Source organism: Symphalangus syndactylus, chromosome 6 (genome assembly GCF_028878055.3).
Source record: "Symphalangus syndactylus isolate Jambi chromosome 6, NHGRI_mSymSyn1-v2.1_pri, whole genome shotgun sequence".
NCBI classification, from domain to species: Eukaryota; Metazoa; Chordata; class Mammalia; order Primates; family Hylobatidae; genus Symphalangus; species Symphalangus syndactylus.
Window position 1 is genome coordinate 94,949,483 of NC_072428.2, and position 25,915 is coordinate 94,975,397.

General features: G+C 42.8%; 1 protein-coding gene across 3 annotated transcripts in view; it reads left to right on the plus strand.

Moving 5' to 3' along the window:
* The window catches only part of LHFPL3 (LHFPL tetraspan subfamily member 3), a 598,000-nt gene extending 572,996 nt beyond the window's left edge, over positions 1-25,004 (plus strand). For 2 of the 3 annotated variants that reach the window (XM_055283532.2, XM_063641597.1), the window contains exon 4: positions 22,647-24,998. Coding sequence is in view for 1 of the 3 variants with exons in the window: in XM_055283531.2 (XP_055139506.1) it covers positions 22,647-22,675 (29 nt within the window). In the remaining 2 variants the exon portion in view is untranslated. Of the gene's footprint in view, positions 1-22,646 lie in introns of all 3 variants that reach the window. The other variant, XM_055283531.2, reaches the window with a different exon arrangement.
* Positions 25,005-25,915: the final 911 nt, after the last annotated feature.

Consider the following 25,915-nt stretch of genomic DNA (forward strand, 5'->3'; position numbering starts at 1 on the left):
CTTGACGCCGCACACCAGGTTAGCAGCCACCAGGGGGCACCAAAGCAGCCCATCCCAGAGGAAAGCGTGGGCCTCTGAGCCATTGAAATTCACTCCTGAGCACAGTTCCCTTTGAGCCCCATACCCTGATGATGGTGCAGATTCAGCAGTGCAACACAGTGAGTGGTTGGAGCATGTGGATGTGGAATCACACAGACAAGGCTTCCGGGTCTAGCCCTGCCTCGTAAAACCTTTACAGCCTCTGTAATCCCCAAACAGAGATAATAAGAGGTGGTAAGAATTCAATGAGCTGGAAAGTGCTTAATATCTATACCGTGCCTGATGCGTGATAAGTGCCCCAAGTCCTCGGTACACGCCAGAAGCCTGGGGTCGTAGGGTGAGTTCAAGTACTAACAACATCACGCAGAAGGCATCTGCTTCCATTCCCTTCTATTCTGGGCTCTCTTCCCCCTTCCTCTTTCCTTCCTCAGGGATATCCGGAGACCCGCTTCCACTTCGTTCTGTGTTTAGTTCAAAGGCCTTCGTTTTGGCAGCTTGCCAAGCATGTCCTCCTCAGATAGGCCCTCTGACCGCTCGCCTGCCCCCAAGTTCTGTCCAATCCTCTACCTCGGTATTTCCCAGTGTGATTCACCAGTCACCTACATCAGAATCATCCGGACCTACCAAGTTGGAATCTCTGGGACTAGAACCTAGGAATCTGCATTTCAGCGAATCTCCTAAGTGAATTTTACACATGATAAAGCTTGAAGATTTCTGATATAGTCTTAGTAAGATTTTTTTAAAATAGAATATAGTGCAGCCTGATCTCAACCAGCTGTTAGGAGGGAAGTTGGCTGATTATCTGATTAAAGTAATTCACATTGAATTGTGAAGAACAAATAAACTCTCCTTTCAGCAGAATTTGCATTCTGACATTTTGCAAGCCTTGATGAATTTCAAATTGGTGAAATGTGTGTGTTGAGTATTTGAAGGAAACGACCCTACCTCTGACCCAAGCCTCAAGAGGAGCCTTTGTCTGCACCTGGAAAGGAGGGGGTTCTGTAGCTTAACAGCCCAGGCCTCCTAGCCTACAATCACCTGAAATTCAGTCCCAAGGACGGCAATTGGTGGAGAGAAGGAGAAGTGGAGTAGGAGGTGAAAGAGAAGGAATGAGCAACTCAGGAAAGGATAGAAGAAGGGAAGGTCAGCAGGCAGGGGAGAGGGAAGAGGAGAGGAAGGAGAACCCTCTCAAATATCCCCATCCTCATAGCACTCAGTGCTGAAGGTCTATGTAGGTGCAGCGTGGACTGGTGGAAAACAGACCCAGACACTGATCTTTCCACTCTACCCCAGAGATCACAACTGAGACTTCAATTTTGTCTGCTATTTAGGTAATTTTAATATGAAGCTGCCCAGTTGATGGAGGAGGGCTAGTAGCCCCCTTGCCCCTCTTTGGGGCTCCCAAACTATTTCTCCTCCCTCCAAGGGTGGGTATCGTACAGGACCAGTCCTTGGCCTTTCCTCCTTCTCTTTCTACAGTCCCTGCAATATTATCTGTACAATGGATGGCTCCCAAATATGTATCTCCAGTTCCAACCTCTCCCTTGAATTCCAGATTTGTGTCTAATGGCCTATTGTGGCTATCTGATTTTCCCCCCCAAAAAAGTTTCTCTTGTTGCCCATCCCAGTAAGTAGGACCCCACTCACCCAGATGGACCAAAAACTTGGGAGTCATCATGAGTTTTCTCTCAGATACACACACACACACATTCCTCATGTAATCTATCGCCAAATTCTACTGACTGCCTTAAAAATGCATCTTGAATCTGATCCCACATCACCACTTCAACCACTCCCAGCCTGGTCCAAGCCACCACTGCCTCTCATCCAGACCACGTCATCACCTCCTAACTGTCCTCTCTGCTTCAACTCTTACCCCTTACAGTCTTCTTGTCACTCACAACCACAGTGACTCTTACAATGTAATTCTCATCACTCCCCTCCCCTCCTCCCCACCCTTCAATAATGTCCCATTGCATTGAAAATAAATTGAAAATGCCTCACCATTGCCCAAGAGTCCTATATTGCCCGGTTCACCCTGATGGCCCATCTCCTATCGCCAGCTGCCCTGGCTTCCCTGCTATTTCTCTTGCCTCTGCTTTTGCTGAAGCCTCTACCTAGAAGGTGGATATCCCCTAGATATTTTGTTTCCTCATTCCTTCAGGGAAAGTTTCCCTGACCACCTGCTCCAAAATAACAGCTGGCTTCTTACCCCAATTTATTTTTGTTCATGGCACTCAAAGCCACCTGATGTATTTATTACACATATTTGTTTATTGTCTACATCCACATGTCACTGTAAGGTTTATGAAAGCTAGGACTTACTCTCCTTTGTCTGCCACTGTATTCCCACACCTAGAATATTGCCTGACATATCATATATGCTCAATTCATATTTGTTGAACGAATGACTGAATGAATGAGTGAATGAATGGAGGAAAATGAAGAAAAAGGATTAATGTAGGTAAGGATGGCCACTAACTGATGGCTCAAAGCCCCATCCAAGGTCTTATTAGGAGTTTTTTGTTGTTGTTTTTTTGTTTTGTTTTGTTTTGTTTTGAGACAGTCTTGCTCTGTCACCAGGCTGGAGTGCAGTAGTGCGATCTCAGTTCACCGCAACTTCCGCGTCCCGGGTTCAAGTGATTCTCCTGCCTCAGCCTCCCGAGTAGCTGGGATTACAGGCACCCACCACCACACCTGGCTAATTTTTGTATTTTTAGTAGAGACAGGGTTTTGCCGTGTTGGCCAGGCTGGTCTCAAACTCCTGACCTCAGGTGATCTGCCCACCTTGGCCTCCCAAAGTGCTGGGATTACAGGCGTGAGCCACTGCACCCAGCCTCTTTTTACATATTAAGTAAATTCTTCTTTATTCCACATTCTAAGTCCTCAAAAATTATACATTCACATTTACCAAATTACAAACTCAGCTTTTACCCATTTACTGTACATAAAACACAGTTAATGAGATTAGGCAATAGGAAGCTTTTCTATTGCAAAATTATATTAATGGAGTCTCCCATGGGCTAAGCTGCCCTCTCTGAAAATTAAGCACATTCCAGAAATCACATTAAAACTGTTTAAGTCCTCCCAGGGTCCCCAGGGTCAAGGGAAAGGAAGACTAATGTGGCTTCACAAAGCGGCTCACTTGCTCTGAACATTTAACTGTGGATTTGGGAAGATCTGCTTTGTGACTTGTTCCCCACGTCTGAAAAGAAAGAAATCCAGAGTATTTTCTTTCATGCCAAAGCTTGTTATACTGGCAGCCATTCCCCTATAAATGTTTCCCACAAAGATGGGCACTGACTTCCACCAGGGGTACATCAGCATTAGCTCCATGGTGAATAACAGAAGGCTAAATGATTCCCTTGTAGGAAATAACTGAGGGGAAGGAAAGATGACTGTCTAACTTACTGTATAAGAATATTACCCTAGCTTGGGTTCCCCCATAGATAGATGCTGACACAGGATTTAAGTGCAGGTCATTTTTGTACGTAGAGATCCCAGAAGACACTGGTAGGGGATGAAAAAGGGAGACGGGGAGAGGAAGGTGGTCAATAAAGGGAATATTAGCAAACAAGTCATTACTTGGGTAACTAGAGTGCAGTCCCACTGGGGATTTCTGAGAGTCCAGGGGCAAGGGAAGTGATATTTATAAATCAATTCTCATCAGTCATTGACTGAGGACTGCTAGAGGTAAGGGATGTTGATTCCCTGGCATTTCCAGTCTGTCCCATGGGTAAGCAGAGAGGACTCTGCTGGTCAGAGCAAGTCCTCCGGCAAAAAGACGCAGAGGCTGGCAGTTAAACACTGGCCCAGTGGGCACTGAAATGGTAAAGCCTAAGGGGAAAGTGGCAGAGAAACGACAGCCTCTACTACAAGTACTGGCTTCTGCAAAGAGCATTTTCTAAGAATGGACGTTCTCTTATGAAGTCATCTTTATATGAACAAAGCTTAATGCAAGAATGCTGGAAAGATTTTAATGAGAGCTGAAATCCTGGAAATATGTTTAGAAGCAGGTCATCTTGGTTCAGATTGAGTGGACTAGATCTAATGGTAGGACTTTCAGAGTTGTTTTGGGGTTTTATTTGTGACGACTCTCAACAGCTTGAGAGTCAGAACAAGTTACAAAGAGAAGCAGATCTTGTGTACCTGACTGGAGAAAGCAGCTCTGCCTTTCATTCTGGCAGCTGGCACTTCATCTGCTGTGGGCTGATCCTTCACAGAGCCACTGTGTCTACTCTTTCCAAAATCAAGAACCTCACAAACATGTACACATACATACATGCTCACTCAGGGGACCACCATGTTAGAGACACAGCATTAATTTGTTTTCATGTTTGGACATATTTTTAAGACATCTTACCCCTTCAAACAATAAACATTCTAATTATGTAAATATATATCATAGAGGCCAGGCATAGTGGCTCACACCTGTAATCCCAGTGCTTTGGGAGGCTGAGGCAGGAGGATCACTTGAGTCCAGGAGTTTGAAACCAGCCTGGACAATATAGCAAGACCCAATCTCTACAAAAAAAAATTTAAATTGCCAGGTGTCGTGGCACATGCCTGTAGCTCCAGCTACCCAGGAGACTGAGGCAGGAAGGTTTCTTGAACCCAGGAGTTGGAGGTTGCACTGAGCTATGATCATGCCACTGCACTCCTGCCAGGGTGACAGAGATCCTGTCTTTTAAAAAGAGATATATAATACAGATATACACACATTCCATAGCAAAGAGATCTTGAAGTCCTACTATGTGCCAGGAATTCTGCTAGGTCATGGGGATTCAGAGATGTAATGCCTGGTTCTTGACTTTGAGGCATGCACAACGTCAGTGAGGAAGATTTCCTTGTAAGTAGATACGTTATACCTCTACAATGGAGTCACTGTCACAAGTGTCAACAATGCATGGACAATCATGTGTAGGCTGTAGAAGGCAGAAATCTTAAGCCACTTGTATATTTGGGATGAGTCTAAGTTTTCCAGGAGAAGGAAGAGGGGAGATTTCTGTCCAAATTGTTTCCGTTAGTGAATCCACTGAAAATCCCCATACTGACTTTTGAAAAGTCAAGCTTACATCAGAAAGTCAGCAGTTAGAAAGATGGAAGGAAAAGAACAGTTATATGATAGCTTCACATCAAGTAGAGATGAGTTGAATCTGACCAAAGACAGAAAGAGAAGAAAAAGAAGTAAAGGTATACCTATTATTTAAACTCATACAGGCATTATTTAAAATCAAAATTGAGAGAGAAAGGAGGTGGGAAGGAACGGAGGTGAATCTTCACTTTTCTAGAGAAGACTCAACATATAGTGTCTAAAATTGATAAATGCATAATTAAACAAATGTTAACATAGTATTTAGACTACTGAAGTAATTACTGCAATAAACCTGGAAACTATTAAAAGAGCTTATCTCCAGGGAGTAAGACCGGGTATGAGAAGGGATGAAGTAGGGTGACTCTTCATTACAAGATCATTTGTATGGTCTGACTTTTTAAAAATCAAGTATTGGCTTTTCCAAGCTGAGCATGGTGGCTCACGCCTGTACTCCCAGCACTTTGGGAGGCCAAGGCAGGTAGATCACTTGAGGTCAGGAGTTCAAAACCAGCCTGGCCAACAAGGTAAAACCCCATCTGTACTAAAAATACAAAAATTAGCCAGGTTTGCTATAGTCCTGGGAGAATTGCTTGAACCTGGGAGGCAGAAGTTGCAGTGAGCCAAGATGACACCACCGCACTCCAGCCTGGGTGACAGAGCAAGACTCTGTCTCAAAAACAAAAACAAGGAAAGTATTGGCTTTTCCAAAGAGCATTTTCTAAGAATGGATATTCTCCCATAAAGTCATCTTTATATGAACAAAGTTTAAAAGGAGAGCTCTGGAAAGATTTCAATGAGAACTGAAATCTTGGAAATATGAGGAATTTCAGTGGATTAATGGAAACATTTAAAATCAGTGTACATATTACCTTGATGAAGTAGAAATTTTCAAGTTCAAGCTGTTATACTCTGCCTGCTATATTATACCATCTCAAAATTATACATGTTCAATCAGTTTTTTTTAATTAAAGAGCAGTCCTAATTATATTTTCTAGAGATCTTTCCTTCTCTCCTCTTCTCATTCAGTTCTTAGGGTGAGGAAACATCTGGCAGGCTTGGTGGCTTGTGCCAGTAATCCCAGAAGTTTGGGAGATCGAGGCAGGAGGATTACTTGAGGCCAGGAGTTTGAGACCAGCCTGGGCTACACAGTGAGACCCTCTTCCGTTCAAAAAATAAAAATAACAAATTAGCCAGGCATCGTGGCACTCACTTATAGTCTAGCTACTCAAGAGGCTGAGTTGGGAGGGTCCCTTGAGCCCAGGATTTTAAGGCTGCAGTGAGCTATGATTGTGCCACTTCACTCACCTGGGCAACAAAGTGAAATCCTGTCTCTAAAAAAACAAGTGGTTGGGAGATTCTCCTGCTCTACACCTGCAGAGCAGACAGGAGGCCTTACTGGTCCTGTGCATCTTAATCTTTGCTCCATCCCCTACCTCCCCCGCATTACAACGCCCCGTGGAGCTCAGGGGAAAATACCCAGTTGCTGCCTTAAGCAGTAAACTTGCCTCAGAGCTCCGAGCTGTTTACATGCAGGGTCTGGAACTAAGCAGCTAAATTGGCTGTGTGTCTGTCTCTTTAGAACTGACTGTCAGTCCCTCCCGCTCAGTCCGCTCAGTGGATTCTGAACACTGGCCTGGGGAAGGGCTCATTGCCCAGAGCTGAGATCAACCACTAACTAGAAGAAAACTATTTCAGGCCAGAGACCATGGGAGAAATGGCAAGGAAGCCAGGTTCTTCTGTAGATGACACGCCAAGCTCAGGTGGCCAGTGAGGACCATCTTTGTGCTTTGTTCATTTGTGTTTTTACCTGAAATGGAGACTGATGTGGCTCCCAGGAGGGGGCTATGAAGAGGACAAGGCCTGTGAGGTGCTGCCAATACTTTCTTGCCTCACAGGCTGATGAGAATAGACAGAACCACAGCACCATGAAGCCCACCAGCAGTGCCCCAGCTCCCCAACCTCGTGCCTGCCACAGAGTAGGTGGTCACTGAAGGTTTCATTTCTTTTTAATCTCCCATAGTAGAGAATTTCTATTTCTACCATTATGACACAACTGTTGCAGCTGTGAGGACAAATCTATTGAGACTTTCTGCAGATCTGGGTGCCTTACCCCCAACTTTCACATCGGAGACATCTAGTTGCCAAATTAAGGTTCTGTTATGAATGGTTTCTTACTCTGTTTTGTGTTGCTATAACAGAATACCATTAAAAAAGTTTTGTTTTGTTTGAATTCTCTTTTTCAGGCAGCCCCCACAATCACAGCAGATTCAGAGAGACTCCCATAAATGTATTTCTTACAGTTCTGGAAGCTGGGAAGTCCAAGGCTGAGGGGCTGCTTCTGGTGAGGGCCTTCTTGCAGCATCATAACATGGCGGAAGGGCAAGTAGGCATGCGAGACTGGAAATCAGGCTGAATAGCATCCCTTTATCATGTGTGAGACAGGAAATCAGGCCAAATTTCATCCCTTTATTGGGACCCCACTCCCAATGATAACAGCATTAATCCATTCATGAGCCCTCATGACCTAAGCACCTTTTAAAGGTCCCACTGTTAATACTATTACAATGGCAATTAGATTTCGACATGAGTTTTGGAGGGGACATTCAAACCACTGTAGTCTCTGAATTGGCATTCTCTTGTGTTGGCCAAGAGCCACCCTCTGAATCACAAATAAAATCAAGGCCTGGGCAGAGGTTGGGGAGCATTTCTAAGAACCAGAAATCTGTTCTATCTGTGGAAGAAGAATGTCCTATTATAGTGAGCAAGAGATGGACAAAGCAGAAACGGTATGTGCTGCTAGGAGCATTATTTGGCCCTCCTGTCTGTGACAGCCACCAAAGGCAACAAGAATAACGAAGAGATACAGTGTTGACAGGCTGACAGGAATGTCTGGAGGGAGCTCTTAGAGTGACTTAAACAGCCCAAACTTGTTCTAGGATCTCACTAGACCTAGTGAATCACTTTGAACACAAATTAATCCAGCTACCAGGAATCTAAGAAAAAGAAATTGAAAGTTATTATTTTCTATTGTTATGACTTCTCGTCCTTATGAAAGTGTTCTTCTTTTGCAATACTTTGCATATTGATCACAGATTTTCTTTTCAATGCTCATTCATTTATTCAACAAGAATGCATTGGGTGATACATTGAGGAATGCATTGAGTGTATGTGAAGGTGCTAAAAAGAATGTTTAGAATAGCATCCGTTTGGTATGCTGAGAGTCTTCAGAGCATCTTCTAATCACTCTCTTAGAGAAGCAAATACAAACCCACAATAACATGGAAGATGGCAGAATGTTTAGCTTTTAATTTCCAAGGAATTTAATTTTCAAAATAATAGTGGCACATTTTTCCCAGTTATAAAAATGATGTGTGTTCAGCTCACTGTAAAAATAAAAACAGAAAAAGAAAAATCAGACCATTTTTCTTTTTCAGAGTCAAAAAGCATCCTAATTCACAGGACACAGAGGCTCACACCTGTAATACCAGCACTTTGGGAAGCTGAGGCAGGCGGATCATGAGGTCAGCAGTTCGAGACCAGCCTGGCCAACACAGTGAAAGCCTGTCTCTACTAAAAATACAAAAATTAGCCAGGTGTGGTGGCGGGCACCTGTAATCCCAGCTATTCCAGAGGCTGAGACAGGAGAATCGCTTGAACCCAGGAGGCAGAGGTTGCAGTGAGCCGAGACCGTGCCACTGCACTCCAGTCTGGGTGACAGAGTGAGACTGTCTCAAAAAAAAAAAAAAAAAAAAAAAAAATCCTAAATCTACCATTCAGAGCTCAGCTCTCATTATGGGGTAGATCCTTCCATATTTTTTCTATGTACATATAAACATAAACATATCTGATTTTCAAAAATGAGATTCCAGGCCGGGCGCGGTGGCTCACACTTGTAATCCCAGCACTTTGGGAGGCCAAGGCGGGCGGATCACGAGGTCAGGAGATCGAGACCATGGTGAAACCCCGTCTCTACTAAAAATACGAAAAATTAGCCAGGCGTGGTGGCAGGCTCCTGTAGTCCCAGCTACTCGGAGAGGCTGAGGCAGGAGAATGGCATGAACCTGGGAGGCGGAGCTTGCAGTGAGCTGAGATTGCACCACTGCACTCCAGGCTGGGCGACAGAGCGAGACTCCATCTCAAAAAAAAAAAAAAAAAATGAGATTCCATTAATCATGCTACTTCATATCCTGCTTTATTCTTTTATTATGGTATGTATGTTATTCATCTATTATAGAGCTATACACTCATTTTAAATGGCTGTATAGGCTGGGCACAGTGGCTCATGCTTGTAATCCCATGCTGAGGCAGGAGGATTGCTTGAGCCAGGATTTCGAGACCAGCCTGGACAACATAGCGAGAAACCATCTCTACAGAAAAAAAAAAAAAAAGTTTTTAATTAGCCAGGCATTTGATTGTATGCACCTGTAGCCATAGCTACTTAGGAGGCTGAGGCTGGAGGATCACTTGAGCCCAAGAGTTCGAGGTTGCAGTAAGCTGTGATCATACCACTACACTCCAACCTGGATAACGAGGCAAGACTCTGTCCCTAAAAAAAAAAAAAAAAAAATTGGCCTGGCATGGTGGCTCACACCTGTAATCCCAGCACTTTGGGAGGCAGACATGGGCTGATCACTTGAGGTCAGGAGTTCAAGACCAGCCTGGCCAAAATGGTGAAACTTCATCTCTACCAAAAATACAAAAATTAGAGGGGCATGGTGGTATGTACCTGTAGTCCCAGCTACTCAGGAGGCTGAAGCAGGAGAATCGCTTGAACCTAGGAGGCTAGGAGGTGGAGGTTGCAGTGAGCCAAGATCACGCCACTGTACTCCAGCCTGGGTGACAGAGCAAGGCTCCATCTCAAAAAAAAAAAAAAATTAAATAACTATATAGAAGTAACCAAGATTACTTTCCATTTTTTGCTATGATAAATAATCTTATATGTACAACTTTGTTGTATTATCATAGTACATTCAGAGCATTTACAAACATTTATTAAATGCTATTCATTGGGCTCAGTGCAGTGGCTCACGCCTGTAATCCAAGCACTTTGGGAGGCCAAGGCTGGTGGATCGCCTGAGGTCAGGAGTTTGAGACCAGCCTAGCCAACATGGTGAAACCCCATCTCTACTAAAAATGCAAAAACTAGCCAGGCGTGGTGGCACACCCCTGTAATTCCAGCTACTTGGGAGGCTGAGGTGGGAGAATTGCTTGAACCTGGGAGGCGGAGGTTGCAGTGAGCAGAGATTGCACCACTGCACTCCAGCCTGGGCAGCAGAATGAGACCCCATCTCAAAAAAAAAAAAAAAAAATGCTATTCATTGGACTTTAAGCACACAACCTGGTATTAATACAGATGCCAGTCTCCATCTGTGTACAGCAGAGAAAGAAGTAGAGTAATAGGCAAGACCATATCAAGACTCAGACTTGTCTGGGGGTTAAATCTAAGTAAAACACCCAACAAACAGCAGAGCCGGACCTAATCTGCCTTTGCTGTTTGTTATCCTTACAGTGGTATGGATACTACTCAGAGTCCTTATCAGTGAGTTACTTTTGTCATTGGTAAAATGGCATTAATAATATTACCTGCCCCGTAACGGTATTTGCAGGATTGCAGAGCATAATGCACATAAAGCACTTAGCACAATGCCTGGCTAACAAGTAGTGCTCAGTAAAGGTAGCTATTATCATTATAGAGAACTCTTAACATCCAAGTCAAGGGTCTTGCAGGGAACAAGGATTACAGCTGATTTCTAAGCTTTTCTGGGAGATGTCCTTACCAGGGACATCATTTGACTCAGAGCATGACCACATTCATAAAACAGAAGACAGTCTCCCAGGGTTCAGTCCGCTGGCACCTTCACTCCACCTTCCAGCCAAAGGTCAAGTATTTCCAGCACTCAGACATCAACGTTGATGCCTATAAAACTCTCAAGTTATTTTTAAATGCTTAAGTCCAAACAAGCACTAACAAAGTATATGAATTTTTTATTTTATTGTTGGTTGAAATAAGGAAAACTTCACAGGGAGGTCTAAGTAACTGCTTTTCTCAATTCCACTCTATTTCATCTCCTCTCTGTCTCTCCCTAAAGAGAATAAATGTTTAATGCTGACCTTATTCCTCAAAACCACCCTGTAAAACAGGTATCATGCCCCCTTTACAGACAAGAAAAGCAAAAGCACGGCAAGTAAAATGTCTTGGCCACATCTAGGAAGTAGCCAACCCAGGATCCAAACTTTTATCTGGCTGATTCCAAAGTCCAGGTGCTAATAATCTTACACTTGAGTGTACATGAGAATCACCTGGGATCTCAATATGATTCTGTAGTTTCAGGTGGGACCCTGGAACCTGCGTATTCCCAAATATGCAGGTGATCGAGATCCAAGGAGGTTCACAGGCCATAATTAGAGAAACACTGTCCTTGGCCATACAACATTAACAAAGTCCAGCCATAGGATTTTCTTCTCCTAGTCATTACCAAAGTAGCTTTATTGAAACTTCAGTACACCTCAGAATAAGCCATGTGTATATTCTGCATATTTGCCAGTTTATGAAATGGGTCCCAGAACAGAGCTGGGACACACCTGGTTTCCCGATGTTTCTGCTGCATCTATAGAAATCTTCACTATATCATCACCCCAGGACAGAGTCAAATCACTTGGGTGACCTTTCCTTCTCTGAAATCCTAATCATCTATCCCCTAGGCCAGCTTATCTTATCAGCTACTGACCCAGTTAGCTTTCCTACTTCACAACAGGTTTCTAATGCTTTATGTCAGTGTGAGAGAAATAGCAAGTTAGGAAAATTTATGACATTGCATTCAGGAGGCAGTGGGGTAGAGCAATAGCTTTCAAACTAGATTCCGTCAATCCTCAGGACGCTGCAGAGGTGCAACGGGGAAAAGGGGCAGGGGAGAGAGAAAAGCCTGGGAGTTCTGAGCCCTTGATTAGAGCAGCTGTGCTCAATTCTGCTTCATATACAGAACCCGGATTTCTAGAAGAGTCACTCAAAAAGCTTTTCAGTGGGGAGAGTGGGAAGGTAAACTGGAAAGAGAGAAGTCACAAGAGCTGGATTCTAATCCCAACTCTTCAGTTAACTTGGTATGTGACTTTGGGCAAATTGCTTCATCTCTCTGGGCTTCGGTCTGCTTACCTGAAAAAAAATGAAAACATTGGAACCATTGATGCCTCTCTTAGTCTGCTAGGGCTGCCGTAAAAAATCCCACAGACCTGGTAGCTTGAACACAGAAATTTACTTTCTCACAGTTTTGAAGGCTGGAAATCCAACATCAAGGTGTGACAGGTTCGATTTCTCCTGAGGCCCCTCTCCTTGGCTTGTAGATGGCCGCCTTCTTGCTGTGTCCTCAGATGGCTTTTTCTCTGAGCATGCGCACCTGGTATTTCTTCCTCCTATAAAGAGATCAGTCATATTGGATTAGGATCCCACCCTGAAGATCTCATTTTATCTTAATTGTCCTCTTAAAGGCGCTATCTCCAAATACAGTCACATAGGGGATTAGGGCTTCAATATTTACACTTTGGGAGACATAATTCAGTCCACAGCCTAAGGCTCCTTTCAGTAAACACCAGGGGTTGTTGAGCAGCAACTATGTGCCAGGCTGTCCTCTGGGTGCTACGGACACGGTGGCTTCTCGAAAATGCCCGTTGTCTGCAGCCATACCCACCTGAACATGCCCAATCTTGTCTGATCTCAGAAGCTAAGCAGGGTCAGGCCCAGTTACCACTTGGATGGGTGAAGTGGCCCTTGCACTTGAGGAGCTCACTGTCCAAAAGGTGAGCTCCATTAACGGATGACTGGGGCAAAATAGAGACCCAAAAAAGATAAGAATAGTTCAGGAAATGCCTCCCAGGGAAGCAACCTAAGATGAAATGATGAAATGTGAAACATGAACAGTTGTTCACCAGTTAGAAAACTGGAGGAAGGGCTTTTCCAGCAGAAGGAGCAAAGGCCCAGAGGTGGAGCAAAGGCCCAGAGGTAGAACACATCCAGGGGGCTGGAGTGCAGTCTGAGGTGGGAAACCCCAGAGGAGGGGCTGGAGCAGGGAAAGGCCACAGGAGGCCTCATTAGCTGTGCTATGCAGTCATGCATATTCAGTAGAAGGTATCACTGCTAAAAAGTTTTAAGCTGGGCCGGGCTCGGTGGCTCATACCTGTAATCCCAGTACTTTGGGAGGCCAAGGCGGGTGGATCACTTGAGGTCAGGAGTTCAAGACCAGCCTGGCCAACATGATGAAACCCCATCTCTACTAAAAATACAAAAATTTGCTGGGCATGGTGGAGCACACCTGTAGTCCCAGCTACTTGGGAGTCTGAGACAGGAGAATCAGTTGAACACGGGAGGCAGAGATTACAATGAGCCAAGATTGTACCACTGCACTCCAGCCCAGGTGACAGAGACTCCATCTCAAAAGAAAAAAAAAAAAAAAGTTTTAAGCTGAAGAACAATCTGTTTATTTCTGCATTTTAGAAAGCCCCAAAATTCTAAAATTCTATTTAGCAGTCTCTGGCTTTCCATGACTGCTACATCATTTGTGGCTAACCAGTGTCAGCCAGCCAGTGATGCCTTAATTCTTGGTTACTTCTCTCACAGGGCCGTGGTGTGTGTGCTTATGTGTGTGTGTTCATTAGATCTTGGTTATAAATTGCCTCCGGACTCTGCAGTCCGCTTCCCTTTGGTCTAGAGAGGAAGCATACATCATACTCAAATGTCTTATTTCATTACAATAAATACCCATAAGGATAATTAGGACCAGGACTATTAAATTTATGGGAATAAAGGCATGTAAAACTTCATGATCCTGAACTCTCTGCCTGCTAAAGATTCACTAAGACCATAGGTTCACATGCTGAGAAACGAAAGCCTCACAGCTTCCTGGAGGAGAGAATGCACTTAAGGTTTTAAAGAGCTGTTCCTTACCACAATATCACTGAAACTTACAGAGTAGTTAGAAGAAAGGGGAACATCAGTTGGGTTTTTATAGATAATTGTTAGTAATCTACTTATTAAATACACCGATTCTAGTGCTTTCTGAGAAATTTGCAAAAGACAATCCTTTTCTATTGTAAATTCCTTGCTAAAAGAGGATTAAATAAAGCATTAAATAAAGCAATTAGATGCACAAACACAGATATATCAATATACTTTGTTCAGGTAATATAATTAATAACAACATCGTCTCCCAACCCAGAAAACCTTTCCATAAAGGTAGTAGAAAAAGAAAAGGTGTATTACTGAATGAGAATTAAACCAGAATGGGATCCACATCACAGGCAATTTGCTAAGAGATTTCTGACAGAAAGAAATCTCACCCCCCCCCCTTTTTTTTTTTTGATACAGAGTCTCGCTCTGTTGCCCAGGCTAGAGTACAGTGGCACCATCTCGGCTCACTGCAACCTCCACCTCCCAGGCTCAAGCAATTCTCCTGCCTCAGCCTCCCTAGTAGCTGGGATTACAGGCACCCACCACCAGGCCCCGCTAATTTTTGTATTTATTAGAGACAGGGTTTCAACAGTTGGCCAGGCTGGTCTCAAACTCCTGACCTCAGGTGATCTGCCCGCCTCAGCCTCCCAAAGTGCTGAGATTACAAGTGTGAGCCACTGTGCCCAGCCGAAATCTCACCCTTTTATACAGCCAGTACCACTCATTACATAAAAGTTCTCAAGACACACAATAACTAGTCCTCAAGTAAGAGGACTTGGCAGCACCATTTATTACACATAGTGCATCCTAAATTCACCTGGTAATTGAGGGTGATTATCTGTTAATTAATTGGTTTTATACAAAGGGAAAATAAACTTCTCTTGTCTTTATGACAGGTAGTTTTACAACTGGAAGCAAGGCACCTACCAAAGTTAGGCTCCTGCCCTCACTCAGAAACTGGGAGAGAGGGGTACAATCTCCTCTGATGTTTACATTTCAAGATATGGCTTCCAGTTCCTTCAGAAAGACACTGATGGGCCACGAAGCTGGAAAGGGCCAGGCGCGGTGGTTCATGCCTGTAATCCCAGCACTCTGGGAGGCTGAGGTGGGAGAACTGCTTGAGCTCAGGAGTTTGAGGCTGCAGTGGGCTGTCATCTTGACACTACACTCCAGCTTCGGTGACAGCATGAGACACTGTCTCTAAAAAAAAATGATTGGCTGGGCACGATGGCTCACGCCTATAATGTCAGCACTTCGGGGGGCTGAGGCAGGCGGATCGCTTGAGCCCAGGAGTTTGAGACCAGCCTTGGCAACAAAACTCTATCTCTACAAAAATACAAAAATTAGCCAGGCATGGTGGTATGCACCTGTAGTCCCAGCTACTTACGGGGCTGAGGTGGGAAGATCGCTTGAGCCCAGAAAGTCAAGGCTGCAGTGAGCTGTGATTTTGCCACTGCATTCCAGCCTTGGTGACAGAGTGAGACCCCATCTCATATATATATACTGTCAATATTTATTGAGCTCTTTCTATGTGCCAGGTTTATACTTTCTGTTATAAACACCCTATAAGCATCATTTCAATCTTCAGGACGGGTTGGAAAGGAAGTACCCCAGCCTTTTGAATGGGGAAACTGAAGCACAGATATATAAAACATCTTCTCTAGAGTTACCCAGCTGGTAAGTTGTTGAATTAGGGTTGAAAGCCAGGGAGAATGGCTCCTGAACACACACATTTAACCACTGAACTATATGCCGCCGAGAAAATCAGCAAACATATTATCAAGGAAGGCCGATTGACTTCAAGATGATGTTTGGAGAAAGAACGCCTGTGGGACAGCCCTTGTTGAGAGAGAGTACCTCTGGCAGGAAGGGAAGTAAGGACAGAATCAAGAAACAGGAAAATGATACAAAGCTGGTAGTCTTTCCCACACAGGAAGGAGAGGAAGCTTAAAGGAACACGTATGAAGCTCAATATTAAGTGACAATGAACAGAGATGAATTTATTATTTTGAAAAGCCAACACTTTCAAAGTATTTCAAAGGACAGCACTTTCAGGAAAGTGCATGTCAGTCACTAAAGTAGGGACAGAACATTAGGATCACCACCTAATTTATTAATTTATTAGTTCTTTTTTTAGATGGAGTCTTACTCTGTCACCCAGGTTGGAGTGCAGTGGCGTGATCTCAACTCACTGCAACCTCCGCCTCCTGGGTTCAAGTGATTCTCCTGCCTCAGCCTCCCATGTAGCTGGGATTACAGGCACCTGCCATCATACCTGGCTAATTTTTGGATTTTTAGTAAAGACAGGGTTTTACCATGTTGGCCACACTAGTTTCGAACTCCTAACCTCAGGTGATTTGCCTGCCTTGGCCTCCCAAAGTGCTGGGATTACAGGCATGAGCCACCGCCGCACCTGGACGCCAATTTATTAGTTCTCGTCAAATGCGCTAAGAGTCAAGGATGCTACACTGTCACCCTGCCATGGACCGTCTTTTGGGCTTCAATAGTAAAAGCCTTTCAACCTATGTAAAATATGGAATGGCTTCATGCCAAAACTGGACAGTTAATATTATTAGGATTTATAAATCAGCAGCAACATTCTATTTTCAATGTGTCTGGGCAAGGCCTGCCAAGTAATTGTGCCTGTTTTCTTGCTTTTAATGTATTTCATAGTGTTCCTTAAGGGAAGGAGTGCAAGAAGAAGAGAAAGAGATGTTCATGAATGAATTGAAATCCCTTCTTGTGAAATACTTACTTTCCAAAGAAAAAAACACATGAGAAAGTGTTGTAGCTTGTGTCAAAGTCTCATTGTCCATTGCATACAGAAATAGCACAGAAGTATCAAGGCCTGACTCTTAGGCCATTTTCTGCCCCTTCTCAGCGAAGATCTGCATAAGTAGCTAGAACAATTTTAGTAATTATCCTCCATTGTCTCCTGTGTTGAAATCGGTATGTCAGATCCAAAGGGAGATAGGAGGAGTCAGCTCTCCTGACTGTGGGGGCTCCAGACCCTAATTAAAAAGGTCAGATAGGAACAATGAGCAGAAACCAACCACAGGAGACATTTCAACATCTGTAAACACGTAGAAAATTCAGCCAGGTAGCATTTAGATAGCCTGGACAATGGGGCCATTATAAATGCTGCACTCATGAGCAGTGATTCAAATGACAGCTTTGAAAAGGATTTGCAAAGAGCCCTTTGGAAATGTAACACGGGCAACTCCAAGCCCATGACATGTTACAAGGACAAACCTGACTGAACAAAGATCCAAAGCAGCATTGAATGACTTATTTATTCATTCCTGCTCTGTACAAACCTGGGAGAATGTGACATCTTTTAAATTACCTCCCCTGATAGGCAACATCCATGGTGCATGGGAAATGTCAGCAAAGTTTTTAAAAGAGCAGAATGTTTCACAAGGTGGCAATTACACCACACTGATGCTTCCACCAAATTCTGCAAATTGTCCTCGTGTCTCACGATCTTAAGACTAAAGGAGTGATGGCCACATCTGGAGAGGAAAATTCTGACTTATTTCCTTCCACTTACTCTCTTTACAAATCTGTTTGAAGAGCTAGTCCTTGCCAACCCTTCGGGTGGAAAACTCTTCATTGTGCATACTATCTAAGTAGTTGTAACAACATTCTAATTTTACTCCCCCAACAAAGTGTTTTTGTGATATTCTGTGGGGAGTGGTTGTGTTCTGATCACCGCTCGTTATTATTATTCAGCCTAAGAGTCTGCAGAACTTATGCATGCCCTGGGGTTTCTGTTGTGTGGTGGTGTCATGCAGTAGGAAGAAAAAAAATACTCTGGTTGCAGTGTCTAAGTAACTCAAATCCAAGCAAAGATTCCCAGCAGGCCCTCTGATGAGCAGCATGCACTCATGGGCAAGGCTGGGATTAGGGTGAGGCAAGCTAGGTACCTAGGGGGCAAGATTTTTTGTTTGTTTGTTTGCTTGTTTTTTTGAGACAGGGTCTCGCTCTGTCATCCAGTCTGGAGTGCAGTGGTGCATTCATGGCTCACTGCAGCCTCGACCTCCTGGTCTCAAACGATCCTCCCACCTAAACCTCCCAAGTAGCTGGGAACACTGGTGTGCACCATCACACCTGGCTAATTTTTTTTTTATTTTTTGTAGACACAGCATCTCCTTATGTTGCCCAGGCTGGTCTTGAACTACTGGGTCAAGCGATCCTGCCACCTTAGCCTCAAGAAGTGCTGGGATTACAAGCATGAGCCACTGCGACTGGCCCTGCAAGTTTTAAAGAAGCACTCACCTCACACTTGCATGACCCTGCAAGTGAGCTCTTTAAGTTTTATACCCTAGGCACTCACTTGCCTCACCCTATTCCAGGCCTGGCTCACTGGCTTCACACTTTCATTTTCCCACTTACTTCTCAGCTCCCTGCCCACCACAGATACTGTGGGTCAGAAGTACAGTCCCAGGGTTGACAATATTCAACAAAGAAGAAACCTTTAATGGTCAGGTGCAGTGGCTCATGCCTGTAATCCCAATACTTCAGGAGACCAAGGTAGGAGGATCACCTGAGTCCAGGAGTTTGAGACCAGCCTGGGAAACATAATGAGACCCCATCTCTACAAAAAAAAAAAAAATTAAAATTAGCTGGGCATGGTAACACGTGCCTGTGGTCCTAGTTATGTGGGAGGCTGAGGTGGGAGGATCATTTGAGCCTGGAGGTGGTAGAGGCTGCAGTGAGCTATGATCGTGCCGCTGTAGTCAAGAAGCCTGAGTCACAGAGCAAGACCCTGTCTCAAAAAGAAGAAGAGGAAGAGGAGGAGGGAAAGGAGGAGGAGGAGGAGGACGAGGGGAGAGAGGAGGGAGAAGAAGAAGAGAGCTTTAGGAATGAAGGACTGACTAATCAATATCGAGATTAGGCCGGGCGTGGTGGCTCACTCCTATAATCCCAGCACTTTGGGAGGCCGAGGTGGGTGGATCACCTGAGCTCAGGAGTTCGAGACCAGCCTGGCCAACATGGTGAAACCCCATCTGTACTAATAATAAAAAATTAGCTGGGCGTGGTAGTGCATGCCTGTAATCCCAGCTACTCGGGAAGCTGAGGCAGGAGAATCGCTTGAACCTGGGAGGCGGAGGTTGCAGTGAGCTGAGATCACGCCGCTGCACTCCAGCCTGGGCAACAGAGTGAGACTCTGTCTCAAGAAAAACAAAAAGAATGAGGTTATAGTGAGGGATCTAATGAGGGATTTGGCCATATGAAGGCCACGGGTGACCCAAGACCAGAGCAGATTCAAGAAGGGTTGTTGATGAATGACCTGTTAGGGTCAGGCCCCAGGCTGTGGGCCCAGATGATGAAGGAGAAAGAGAAAGTTTTGTTAAACTGGCCGCAAATGTTCCCTTCCTGTAAGAGAGCTCAGGATCTTCCCAGGGAGACATCTGCCCTGCCGGAGGCTTCCTTCTCCCCTCTTCCTCCCGCAGGTGTGGGTGTCACTACCCTGGGGTCTGATCTAAAGTCCTTCCAACACTCACTGCTCCCTTCCCAGCCCACTGAGAACAGGTCTCACCCTGACTGGGATGCAGCCTTAGATACATGTACTTCCTTCTTGGCAATCTTACTTTTCCTTCATCCTGTGATGTCATAAAGTCAAACCAGTCAGCTTAGCACCAAGGAGAGAGAAACAGGGAGTCTCTGGTTCATGGATGCCAACAAATGATTCGCACCAAAGCAGGCTTTTCTATTATGAAATTAGGAGTGTACTTACTTGAGAACCTCAAGAAAATGAGGACTACCCTCCTGACCCCTTTTTCCCCTGCCCCACACACACATAGATGGCCCTCTGTGGTCTCCCTATTCATCCCTCCAGTTATACTTTTTTTTTTTTTTTTTTGAGACAGAGTCTTGCTCTGTCACCCAGGCTGGAGTGCAGTGGTGTGATCTCAGTTCACTGCAACCTCTGCCTGCCGGGTTCAAGTGATTCTTCTGCCTCAGCCTCCCGAGTAGCTTGAGACTACAGGTGCCTGCCACCATGCCTAGCTAATTTTTGTATTTTTAGTAGAGATGGGTTTTCACCATATTGACCAGGCTGGTCTTGAACTCCTGACCTCAGGTGATCCGCCCGCTTTGGCCTCCCAGAGTGCTGGGGTTGCAGGCATGAGCCACAGTGCCCAGCCAATTTTTTTATGGCCACATAGCATTCCATGGTGTATATGTACCACATTTTCTTTATCCAGTCCACTACTGATGGGCCCCTAGGTTGATCCCATGTCTTTGCTATTGTTAATAGTGCTGCAACGAACATATGAATGCATGTGTCTTTTTGGTAGAAGGATTTATTTTCCTTTGGGCATATAGCCACTAATGGGATTGCTGGGTTGAATGATAGTTCTGTTTTAAGTTCTTGGAGAAATTTCCAAACTGCTTTCCACAGTGGTTGATTGTTTTGCTTTTAATAATATCTAAAGAAAGTATTCCTTTCCGTAGGGCTTCTGCCAGCATGACTCAATCTCAGATAATCATTATAGACTAATCATCATTATGACATGATCATATTTAAATTATCCTCTGTGTAGTCTGGGTACATTAAAGTAACCGTGAGTTCTCTTGCTGAGAGAAGTTCATTAAGATCATAATGTGGATACAATTTTTTTAAGTGTGTTGAAAAACAAGGGGGAACATACCAAAAACAACAACAGAATTATCCAGAGGATTTTCTAGCACACATTCAGAAACCATATCTTATCTTGTGTTTTAAAGTGCTCTGTGATGCAAATCCTCGGCTGGGCACAGTGGCTGATGCCTATAATCCCAGCACTTTGGGAGGCCAAGGCAGGTGCATCATTTGAGGTCAGGAGTTCGAGACCAGCCTGGCCAACATGGTAAAACCCTGTCTCTACTAAAAATACAAAAATCAGCCAGGTGTGGTGGCACATGCCTGTAATCCCAGCTACTAGGGAGGCTGAGGCAGGAGAATCACTTGAACCGGGGAGGCAGAGGTTGCAATGAACCAACATCATGCCACTGCACTCTGGCCTGGGTGACAGAGTGAGACTCCATCTCAAAAGTAAATAAAAATAAAAACAAATAAATGAAAAACAAAGTGCTCTGTGATGCAAAGCCTAACAGGCTGTTTCCTTTTGGCCCAAATATGCCACACCGTGACCAGCTAGGTGTATTTACCCAACTTCCCAATATATAAGATACCCTTAACCCCTGGTTCACAGTGACAAAAATCTATGAAAATCATTCAAAGAATAGGGTTAATCATACTGTTTGAGGTCTAGCTGTGTTGATACAGGATCAGTCCCTAATCTATTGGAGAAAAGGAAAAGTAATTATCCCCTGAGAATTCATCCAAAAGAAACAAAATTTTTTGTGTGTGACAGGGAGGGTCTTACTCTGTCACCCAGACTGGAGTGCAGTGGCGCGATCTTGGCTCACCACACGACTCGACCTCCCGGGCTCAAGCGATCCTCCCACATCAGCCCCTTGAGTAGCTGGGACTACAGGCACACCACCACACTTGGCTAATTTTTGTATGTTTCGTAGAGATGGGGTTTCACTATGATGACTACAAGCTGATTTCAAACTTCTGAGCTCAAAAGATCCTCCCGCCTCAGCTTCCCAAAATGCTGGGATTACAAGTGTGAGCCATAACACCCAGCCAAGAAATATTTTAAAATATAAATAGATCTTTATATAAAAGATATTCATATTTATAATAATAAATCAGAAACCTACCTATATGTCTGACAATAGTGAAACAGTTGCAAATGGAATATTGAGCACAGAGTGGAAAGGAATGAGAATGAGGCAGAATATTACGCAACCATTGAAAATTCATGCTGATGGTGGGGCACAGTAGGGCACACCTGTCATCCCAACACTCTGGGAGGCTGGGGAAGGTGGATCACTTCAGCTCAGGAGTTCGAGATCAGCCTGGGCAATATGGTGAAACCCTGTCTCTATATTATAAATTAAGTAAATAAATAAATAAAAGAAACTTATGCTGATAACATGGACAGTGGAAATTTAGAAAATTGTCTTTAATGTAATGTTAAAATGTTTAAAGTATCATCCATGCTGTAATTGCAATTGTATAAAATAATTGCACATTTAGATCAGGAATGGAAAGAAATATAGGAAGAAAACAGTTGTGTCCAAGTGATTGAATTGTGGGTGACTAATCTTTATAATAATTTCTTTTGTAGCTGCTATAATGTTGAGTTCAAATAAATAAAACTTGGAAAGAAAAGGAAAACACTCAAGTGACACATTTTTCCATGCTAAGCAGAAAAGTCAGTGATAGTGGGGAATGGTCCACATTTTTCCTTGCTCTTTCAAAGCAGCCTCTAATCTTGACCCAGATGGAGGGAATACGCATGTTCTTCTTGCTGGGAAGACTGTACTGTGGGTTGAATGGAACAGAAATCTCAAACTTTCCAGTATTGTTTGGTAACAAATGCAAAATGCATTTGAACCATTCATTGGTATAGTTTTTCCATGACAAATATTATGCACAAAAATCTTGCAGACAGAAAATGATGTATTTTTCTCTCCCCCCACCCTTTTTCTCTCTCTTCCCTCCAATTTCTGCAGTTCTGCTAAGCCAATATTCTCTAGAATGAGCACAAAACAAATCGAATAACAGCTAAACAAATCGAATAACAGCTTTTGTACATCAACATCAAGAAGGAATACACCTGAGATCAGAGTATATAGATGAATTTGAACAAGAATGGAACATTCACTTGTCAACGCACTTTCTAAATCTAGATCAGCAGAGATGGGAGTGATTTTCTGGAAAGAGATGTGATCATGGATTAAACACCAGCTCATTGGAAACTCATTGGATGAGATCAGAAAACGTTCATGAAAAATCATATTCAGGAAATACATTAAGGAAGAGGAATATAAATGCTCTAGAGTTAACATGTAAAATATATACGTACTGAGGTTTGTAAACTGTCCTTTTTAAATCAAACTGAAAACAAAAAGCTTTAACCTTTCAACAGAATTTTTAAAAAGGCAGTTAGTTCTAAATTATTCCTATCTCAATAGCCAAGAGGCTGATCAAGCATCATTTATTGAGGAAGCATCTTAGAAAATGCCTCTGAATGTTTTCATAGGAGCCGTGACCTTTGGTTCTTCATCTCTAGCATTCATTTACTTCACTGTGTAATTAGTTACAACCACTCAGTTAAGAGACGTAACACTTCAAACTTTTTACCAAGTCTGTGTTCTGTTTAATCTGTCCATACAAGTTATTACTGAGAAAGTGTTTATGCCATATACTATTACTCCATCAGGCTGTATATTACAGGAAGTACATCTTTACATCATAGCTTCCCAAGCAACATAGATTTCCCTATCTTTCAGGAAACAGCATCAAGGAACTCTGAAAAATGTAGAAAAAGTTCATTTTCACCTTGGAAGCTCATGTGTAATATTATAGGCTACTATCAAATAAACACTTTTTTTCTAATTCTCCCTAGTATATGCATAGGAATTTAATATACTTTATAAATAAGTATCTAAAATATCTCCTATTTTTTTCCTATTTCTTTGCCATACATGCTATCAGAAATCCATGTCTTCTATTTCCCTTACTGACAGGCACTAATTTTTATTTTTTTTTAAATCATTCCATTAAACATATTTCTAAATAATAGTAAGTGGTACTAACAAAATAAATAATAATTTAATAGCCTTAGAAATAAATGACTATATACTTATACAGGTTGAAAAAAACTTGGTAGGAGTAAGTTACCTTTTTGTTTACTAATGTTGGTTTCAAAAATACTCAGATTCATTTTAGTTGGCTGACATCTGGAAGTAGTTAACAACTAACCAGTTGACTTCAACAATCATTTGCTCCCAGGCTTCCCCCGTCATCACCCTCACCACATATCCTGCTAATATCCAACAACAAAGAAATATTTAATATTGAAATAGCCCATTGCCTGAGAATGAACACAAGCTAAAATGTACATGCAAGGGTACTTAATGGAAGCCAAACCATGTTCTATACCTGAGCAGAAAACATGGACATGTAGAATGCTTTTATTCATATATTCAAAATTAAGAACAAATCAGTATATATCACTAGAACATCAGATGGAGGATAACACAAGAAGTGATACAGATCAGGGTTCACTTCTCTTACCCTCTCTCTGTTAGCACTCCCTTCCTATTTTAGCCAAATGTTTCTGGTACGGGCCATCTTTTCACCATGAATGGCATTATGTTTCAAATGGCTGAAAACATATTATGGGTATCCTCAAAGGAGTAAAACCCAATTCACAGAGATGTGGCTTTCCTAAAGAACCAAATTAAGGGAATACTTAGTATCTACAACTAAAGTATTAGTCATTCTGAGGATTATTTGTTGCTTTAAGTATTAGCTCCCTACTGCATCCATAATATCCTACTTACTAAATTTAATTACACACAACTTTTCAACAATTCATATTTTATTTGAAGGGAGGTACCTGTCTACTTTATCTACAATAAAAACAAAAGGTATTGGCTTTCTCTAATCCATGCAAACTACAAATTCCATCGGGAGTCCTTCATCACTAACAGTGGTGTGAACAAAACTAAGAAAGTACTTCCTATCCACATGTGAATGTTTTAAAAAAGTTTTTGCCATAAAACCTAAGTGTAATTTAGCATACCACAGTGCTCTGAAGATGCGTCATTGACGATGTACCATTTGTATATAGGTAATACACATGTAAATCACTAATTGTTAATTAAATATAAGAAGTAGGTTTTTATCTTTTTAAAAAACAAAAACAAAAAAAGTGACTCCCTTTCTCATTCTGTTCTGTTGTACTGCGTCCAAAAGTTGTGTGTAATTTTTTTAAGGTCCAAGAAATGTAAAGAAATTTGTTGGAATATCTGAATTTCTGTAAAAAAATAAAAATAAAAATAAGATTTTGTTACTTAAAAGAATTTTTGGTGGTGTGGTTCATATTTGGTGCATTCAGTTTCTGTCTTTGTCCAGTGATCTGATGACAGCTGATGGTTCCACTGAAGTACCTATCTCAGAAAATCTCCTTGCTGTTGGATTCCATATCTGTCAACAGCAGGACTCTCATATAGAAGGCATGGTTAACATCTCCAAAGCCTCTTCTAGCCAAATGTAGGAATATCTCCAGCTAATTCTCCATACACTCAGTGGAATGAAATTGATAACTAAATAAATAGCTGGACTACTCAGGTAAAACTCGACCTCCAATATCCAATTGGATAACCAACCGTTCCTCGCACATGAGCAACCCTTCATACTGGGTATATGAAGCAACAACACTTCATACTGGGTATATGTTGTCTGAGTGGGTTCCAATCCCTGATCCTTGGTTTACTATATGACTCTGAACAAATCTAAGCCTCAGTGTCCTCATTGGTAAAATAGATATAAATAATATTACTCAGCTCCATAGCATTGTTGTAAGGATGTAAACTATACTGTCGTGCTTGACAGGTAGGTGATATTCAGTGAATGTTCATTCCTTCCCCTCCTACTATATGCAAGACACTGAAGGAAGAAAAGAAACCTAAAACAAAGTCTCTGCTCTGAAGATCCTGAAGACAATTAGAGTGACATTTATGAGCAGGGATTAAAAATTCAAATGCATACAAGGGCCAATAAATTCACAAAGCAAGCTCAGCTGGGGAGATAATAGGGCGTAGTGGGAACTGGCATGGCACAGTGGCCTGTAATCCCAGCACTTTGGGAGGCTGAGGCGGATGGATCACTTGAGTCTAGGAGTTTGAGACCAGCCTAGGCAATATAGTGAGATCCCTTCTCTGAAAATAAAAAATTAAAAAAAAACAATTTTTTAAATAAAATAAAAATAAAT